The sequence below is a fragment of the Leopardus geoffroyi genome, chromosome X, assembly GCF_018350155.1.
Source record: "Leopardus geoffroyi isolate Oge1 chromosome X, O.geoffroyi_Oge1_pat1.0, whole genome shotgun sequence".
Lineage (NCBI taxonomy): Eukaryota > Metazoa > Chordata > Mammalia > Carnivora > Felidae > Leopardus > Leopardus geoffroyi.
This window is the reverse complement of record NC_059343.1, coordinates 32,892,855-32,901,037: the sequence shown is the minus strand read 5'-3', so window position 1 is coordinate 32,901,037 and position 8,183 is coordinate 32,892,855. Positions and strand designations below refer to the sequence as shown.

Below are 8,183 nucleotides of genomic sequence, written 5' to 3'. Positions count from 1 at the left end.
AACCCATCCCACCAAAATTAGATTGTGATTCAGTAGGCCTGGGGTAGGGCTTAAGATTTTGAATTTCTAACAAGCTCTCAGATGACAGTGACGTGCTGGGCAGAGGACCACACTTTGGGTAGCAAGGTGTTTGCCCTGTTTTTCATGCCTGGGATGTCTAGGTCCTGCCCCAGAGACTGATACATTTGGCCTGGGATGTGGACTGGATGTTGAGAGTTCTAAACACTCCGCAGGCAGTTCTAATGTGCAGCAAAGTTTGAACACCTATGTGCTAGAGTGATTTTTCAATTTTAGTTGTTGTGCTATTAGTAGCCCTTTTGCCCATTCTCCTTTTCCAGTCCACCCATTCCACTCCATTTCAGGTTCAAATATCCAGATGATGGTGGAATCAGGATTAGCACTTCATCCTTTCTTTCCCATCTCTGAAGAGTGGAATGTTAGTTAAGTTGGAAAGAGGAGGCTCAGGCAACCTGGGTTTGGGAAGAATACACAAAAAATGTTCTAGGGGGCGATTTAAAGGGAAGGCTGATTGAAACAGCAACCCCCCCCCTCCAGGCTTGGGCCTGACTTTGGGGCCTGAAAACAGCAATCTACCCCCCTGACTCCTGGCGGCACCTGACAGCCAAGCAGCTACCAAGGATTTGTCCTTCTCGGTATTCAGAATGACACAGTTGGTTGAAATGCAAGAGCGACCCCCAGTGGCAAAGTACAGATGTGGAATCTTCTCCCCAAAGGAACACCACCAAGAACTTAGAAGTGGATGAAGGTGGTGGTGATAAATGATGGCTTATGTGTACTCTGTGTGCCAGCCACTGTTGGAAACATTTAAACATATTCACTCATTTAATCTTCTCAGCAACCAGTGGGGTTGATGCTTTTATTATCCCTCTTTTACATGGAAGGAAACGGAGGCACAGAAAAGTTAAATTACATATCCACATTCACCCAATTTTAGTAAGTGGCTAGGCCGGGATGTGAACCCAGGCAGTGTGAGGTTAAGAAACCACTATACCAACTGCTTCTCCAAAACCGGAAAGTAGAAAAGATCCCCAGTCAATTTCCAGTTTTGAAAACTCGTATATTGATACTCATTCTATGCTTCCTCATATCTAGAAGAGAACAGTTATATATGTACATATAAGTATATACATATGTATTTATGTGTATATATATGTATATGTACACACACACACACACACACACACACCCCTGAGGCAATGTCAGGGGGAGCAGACAACTTCAAACCAAGCAGAGAAAGATCAAGTTTGACTAGCAAAAATAAAAGAGGTAATAACATTTTCTGGAAACAAAACTGGAAGGGCCATAATCTTCATTTTTAAGATAATGTTAAAACACAATCATGGGAAAATGTGAAAGGATATTACTGATTAGCTAAACTTGTTCATTTTTTACTAAAACTTCACAGCAATCTGTTAGCTTTAAGGAGACTCAAGCTACCCATGTATCTTTGAATATCATATACAATGCATATACATTTTTAATTTTGATCTTTGTAAACTACACTAGTATAGAAGAAACAAAATGTTTTGAGTGTTTTTTTTCAAGACATGGACAACTTTAAGGTTTACATAGCACAGATTTCATTTGGTCAAACAGAGTATACTGCGAGAGGGAAGAGTTTATAAAAGGGGAGAGCTTAGCAGCTTTTTCACTTCATTGGAAAATCTTTTTACTAAGAGATAATTTCTTTCTACCCATAGCCATGAAGACAAGATAATAGGCTAACTTCTCACTACATCTTGAAAGCAGAAACCAAAGGCCACTCTGAGGTTAGGAACAGGCTGATTTGGGGACACTTGGAATAGGCACAGATCGTCACAGTGTGGAATGAGGTAATGGTCAGGGTGGGACCAGCAGCCCTCTGGATGTTTGAACATTTCAACCCATCCAATAATGGTAGCTGCAGTGGGCATGGGGCTGCCTGTGTCACATTCTCTATGCTCTTGTTTCTGGTGAGCTTATCCGGTCCCATGACCTCAACACCATCTGTAGCTGATGTCACCTATGTGTGTATTTCCAAACCTGACATCCCACCTGAGCTCCAGATTCATTCTTCTGACCCCCTGCATGGCAGTTCCACTTGCATATCTAATAGGCATCTCAGGTTTTACGTGACATGCCTTCCCCACCCCTCATGTTCCCCAGCAAACATCCTCAGATTAGTAAATAGCATTACCATCAAGTCAGGTGTTCAAGTACAAATAGCAGAACCTAGATAATTTCTCCCATTTCTCATTTACCTCTGATCCATAAGCAAATCTTGTTGCGTCATCCAGATGCAACTAGAATTTGTCTCAGTCACCTTTTCTTCAGCTTCCTCTCCTGTTCAACCACCAGTGTCTCTCATCGGACTGGTGACAATGTCTCCTGACTGGCCTCCCAGCTTGAACTCTCCCTCACCCTCTGTATTCTTCAAAGCAGCCAGACTCACTGGCTTAACATTTAGTGGGATTTATTCTACTTCATATTCAATATCACAAATTTGACCTTAGCCTTGACCTGATATTGTTCAGCTCTTCTAATCAGGTAGTGTGGGGTTTTTTGGTACCTTATTACTCTGAGAGAAGAAAGTGTACAATTGAAGGAGAAAACTGTATTTGAATATTTTGTAAGGGCACTATGCGTGTCCAGCATGGTGACCTAGGAGGTCACTCCCATGTCTATGGGAAAGTGAGCCTAAAGTCTCAATTATATTATCATTGTTGCCCAGGGTGAGCTTGTCAAAAAAGATGCTCTGCCATACCTGCTTTTAAGACCCCCATGTTCCCACCCAGAAGCTCAAACATTAATGTTTGCGTATTTTATTTTATTTTATTATTTTTTTTTGTTTGCGTATTTTAGTAAATAAAAAGTCTTCGTGTAATGTTGAAGATTCCCTTTAATCCCTGCCTTATCGCATTCTTCAGTTCTTCGTTAGAGGAAACCCCTAAGATGAATTCTACACCATCTTTTTTTTTTTCTTATAATTTTCCATGCACACCCACCCACATTCACCAGGGCCCCACCTCACACCACCCAACCCCCATCTGCCTATAGTTTAGAACGGGAAGATTAATTTTGCATTTTCCGTGGTCCCATGGAATAACTTCTTTCATCTATGGAAATCCTGAGCTGTATGTGGATGAGGCATGGGGTGGGTGGAGGGACTCCTGGATACCTGTTTTAAAATTTAAAAGGTTAGGGTTTTGCACACACGAATGAACCGGAGACCTTTATTGATTTAGGAACCAAATTAACTTTATTGAAACCAAATAACTTCATTTATTTATGGCAAAACTGGAAGAAAAAAACTGGAACGTTTTGCAAGTGCAATACTGCAAAATGCATGCTCGGCATGGTGACCAGGGGGAAGTCACCATGCACCCTGTGGCTATGGGAAGGCAGTCCCAACTCAGTGCTTGTCGCTGTTGCCCAGGGTGAGCTTGTCAAAGAGGTACTCTGCCAAGCCATCTTCCAGGGCCCCCATCTTGCGCAGGCTGGTGATGTAGCCCCCCAGCTCTTTGATGACCTTGACTTGCTCATGCAGGTAGTTGGTCTCCAGGAAGCTGCACAGGTGGGCGTCGTTCTTGACGGTGGCCAGATGGTGCAGGTCGAGCAGGCTCTGGTTCACGGTCTTCCCCAGATGAAAGGCGCACTCCATGGCCTTCAGGCCGCTCTCCCAGTTGTCGCGGTCAGGCTTCATGATGTGGTGGAGGCGGATGCGGCCCCCACGCTGGTTCTGCAGCTGCATCAGCTTCTCGACACGCTTCTTCTCCTCGTGGGACTGGCGCAGGAAGAACTTGGAGAAATTCTCCAGGGCCACGTCGGCGCGGTCGAAATAGAAAGCCATGGACAGGTACACGTAGGAGGCGTAGAGCTCCAGGTTGATCTGGCTGTTGATGGCGGCCTCGCACTGCGGGTGGTAGTTCTGGCGCACTTGAGGGAACGGCGCGGCGGCCATGGCTAGCGTCACTGGCACCAAGACGAGGGCGAAGGGGACTCCGAAGCGAGGACTCCGGATTGGGCAGCGGCAAGGCCCAAGGCGGCGGCGGCGGCCTCGAAAATTGCCCAGCTTGAATGGCGAGAGGAGCCAGAGGCACTCAGTGGCAACGGAGACCTCTAGGCAGCGTCCGTTGGGCTCGGACGCGGCAGCAGCTCTGGGACAGGACCGGAGCTGGCGTCCGTTACAGGAAACGGGGGCGAGTTTCCGGTTTGGGGGAAGGGGGATAAAGGGTGGGGCGGGACCGCGCATGCTCTGTTCCAGGTTCAGTTGGAGCCTATGTGAGGCAGGGAGACCCTGCGCTGAGCACCTGGTGTTTAAGTTTTTAATTTTGCGATAATATGTCTATTTCCCAAATACTTAATTTTGTTCTCCAATTCCTTCTATTGCAGCATGTTCTTATTTTATAAACCCACTGTCTTGCAAAATTCTAAGAATATGAATTTGAACTTTTTTGGTAAATTTCTATTTCTTGTAAAATATAAATACATGTGTTTGTCATCATCTTTTTTACTTTCTTGAAATACTTCAAACTTTGCACATTCACATTTAGCAATAAATGACTTATTTTATTAGCCTAGGTAATTAGCATGGGTCTGATTTACAGTCATGATGTCCATTTCACTAACAAGTTTCTCCTATGAATAGGGGGGATGGAGCATGTCAACCAGGGAGTGGTCTTCTCCTGTGGGAGTCGATGTCATGGAGCTTACAGGTAGGATAGATACTATCCCCAATGCCCAAGCATGGCATTTCTCGGACACCAAAAGGCTTGGGTAGATAGATCTTTCTTCTAGGTAGAAGTATTCTTTTGTTTTGTTTCATTTCTGCTTTGCAGGTCTTCAGTTGTCTAACGCCTATGCTAACTTGGTTTCCCTTTCTGTTCAAGTAACTCACTGTCATGGGAGTGTAGTTTAAAGAAGTCAAAGTGGTTCATTTGCCACTGTGGCTTTGTCCAATGCAAGGTTGGATGAAGGTCAGAGTGGGGGTAGGGGGGGTGGGGGGAAGATCTGTTGTTCAGAGATCAGCTCTTTAATCTCATAGTCCACCCAGGACCTCTGCTGGTCCTTGATTCTGTTCTTGAGCCTTCTTTGAGTGTGCTTGACTTTCTACTGCAGGTATTTTAACTTCTCTGGTGTTACCAGTCTGAAAGCAACTCCTGTTTCTATCTTCCAAGCATTCTTCACGACCTCTGGTTCGCTAACTATATTCATTCTGGCTTGTGTATGTGTACATAATTGTCTTTGAGTTTAGTCCACTCCCATTATTCAATTACCACTCTTTACTTTTTAAAAATATGCTTATTTTTCAAATAATTAATGCATTCACATAGCTCAAAAAACACACAGTTCTACTCTCTGTAGGCAACTGGTGGGGTTTACTTGTTATAGTTCTGACTTGTTATAGTCAGGGAAAAAAGAAACGAAAAGAAGAAGTAATGTTCATGTTTAGAAAAATCATAGAGACATAAAAGAAAGGAATCTTTAGAAACTTATTCTTTAGAAGCATATTATTTTTGAGTGCACATGGAGCATTTACCAAGACAGACCATACTCTGGGCCATACGACAAGTCTCAATAAACTTAAGTGGATTCAAATCATGCAAGATATGTTCTCTGACCACAATAGAATTAAACTAGAAATCATGAAGGTATCTTAAAAAAATCCCCAAATATTTGAAAACTAAGACATATACTTCTGAACAGTCCCTAACTGAAAGAGACCAGGAAGTATTAAAAATTATTTGGAACTCCACGTGAGTAAAGCACAGCATATCAACATTTTTGAGATGCAGCTAAAACCAATGCTTAGATGGAAATTTATAGCACTAAATGTCTGTTTCAGGAAAGAGTAAAAGTCTCAAATAAATTATCTAACTTCCCACCTTAAAAATCCAAAAGAATGAAGAACAAGATAAGTCCAATTAGGCAGAAGTAAGAAAGAGTTTGTCACAAGTCAGGAAATATTTTGTAGCCTGGGACAAAACCAAAATGTTGAGAACTCTGAATAAAGCAAGGGTAAAGCATGTCTACTCTTATTAGGCATTGGCCCTATGGAGAGGCCAGCAGGTCAGCTATGGGGTCTGTGGGTGGGCTGGTCATTTGGAATATAGGTCTAGATGAGAAATCTCTTTATACTGTATGGTGCCAAAGGATACTGGATCAAAGCCATGGGGCAGAATGAGGCTTCTTGATAGGTTCCTGGCCAGGGTAAATTAAGGTGGCTACCCAAGGCTTTGTCCTTTGAATGACTTGTACCTGTATGCCTAGAACCAAGTGACTGAACAAGAAGAGCCAATTCAAAATCAAATGTTCTTTTTGTCAGTTGCCTTCCTAACTTCCTGCCCCTAGGAAACAAGATGGATATCCAACAAGCAGGCTAAAATTGCCCTTGAATAAGAATACTCCTTTCTAGATTTTCCTTGATATTTTTTTAAAATTTGTTTTTATCTGTGTCACAGTGTTCAGAGAGAGAGAGGAGAATTATCAACATGATTTCACTGGGCCCTGCACTGGCCCTCTCACTGGAGAGTAACTACATATTTATATTTAAAAAGTGAAAAAGAATAGATAAGTGCTACTGCTCTATAGAGGTGGAATGTTTGTTTCTTCTCAGGCCAAGTTTGGCGCAGAGTATGAGTTTAAAAGAGGTATGGTCGTGGTGGTGGTGGTCATAGTCGTGGTTTAGCGCTGGCACGCGTGAATGCGTGTGTGTAGGACAGAGTCACTTTGTTCTCTTTTGACAAAATGGAGTCCAGGGAGCTCTAGAGAGTTCAATTCAACTGTCTTAAGACCTGTGATAAGGCCACAGAATTTAGTTAACAAGTCAAAATTACTTAGAGATTAATCATATGTGCCCATTAGCTGAGAGTACGTTTGCCCTTCTTTACTTTCGGTCTCTCTCCTTCATTCTTAGTTTCACTCTCTTTCTCTTTAGTGAGTAACTAGAGATCCAGAAAATGGCGTGATTTGAGGAAAAATGGAGAACTATTTATTTAGCGAGAGAACAACCTAGGGAAAGTGGAACATTTTAAATGTTACAGTATCAAAACGAGACAAGAAAACCACAAATAGTGCTAAGGAACAGCTGTAAAAATTATGAACAAAATATTAGCAAACTGAATTCAGCAACATATACAAATGATTATATACCACAACCAAGTGGTATTTATTTAAGGATTGCAGTGCTGTTTCAGCATATGAAGATAAATCAATGCAATATACTATTTGTTAGTAGAATAAAGGACAAAAACAACATCTCAAATGCAGGAAAAGAATTTGAGGAGATCCATCATATTCTTATGATAAAAATAGCTAACAAACTAAGATTAGAAGGAAGCTTCCTAATCCTAAAAGAGACATATACAAAAACCTACAACTAACATCATACTTGGGGTCAGAAATGAAATTTTTCCTCTAAGATTAGGAACAAGACAAAGATATCTGATCTCACCACATCTATTCAACATTGTACTGGAGTTTCTAGCCAAGTAAATTAGGCAAGCAAAAGAAATAAAAGGCATTCAAATAGGAAAGGAAGAAGTAAAACTATTTTTATTTGCACATTACATATAGAAATCCCTAAGGATTCCACAACAAAATTTATAAAATTAATAAACAAGTTCAGCAAGGTTTTAGGATACAAAATCAATACACAAAAATCAACTGTGTTTTTTTAAGTTTATTTATTTATTGAGAGAAAGGGAGAGAAAGAATGAGCAGCGGAGGGGCAGAGGGAGAGGGAGACAGAATCCCAAGCAAGCTCCGCACTGTTGCCATGGAACCTGATGTGGGGCTCAATCTCACGGGCTATGAGACCACGAACTGAGCCAAAACCAAGAGCCAGACGCTTAACCAACTGAGCCACCCTCATTTGTGTTTTTAACCACCAGTAATGAACAATTTGAAAGTTAAATTGAGAAAACAATTCCATTCTCAATAGCATCAAAAAGAAGAAAATACTAAGAAATAAATTGACAAAAGAGTTGCAAGATTGTACACAGAAAACTACAAAACATTGTTGAAAGAAACTGCATGAGACCTGAATAAATGTAAAGACACTCCATGTTCCTGGATCAGAAGACTTAATATTGTTAACATGACAACTCACCTGCCATCATCGATGTTATTTATTCCATAGTCAAAATGAATCCTGCTGTCTGTCATCTTTTTAATTTTACCAG

At 41.7% G+C, this 8,183-nt stretch overlaps 1 protein-coding gene across 1 annotated transcript; it reads right to left on the bottom strand.

The window, feature by feature from the left end:
• Positions 1 to 3,263: 3,263 nt before the first annotated feature.
• LOC123594182 (ferritin heavy chain-like) lies at positions 3,264 to 4,179 on the bottom strand. Its single transcript, XM_045470872.1, has one exon. The coding sequence runs from the start codon at positions 3,959 to 3,961 to the stop codon at positions 3,413 to 3,415; it is 549 nt and encodes a 182-aa protein (XP_045326828.1). The 5' UTR covers positions 3,962 to 4,179; the 3' UTR covers positions 3,264 to 3,412.
• Positions 4,180 to 8,183: the final 4,004 nt, after the last annotated feature.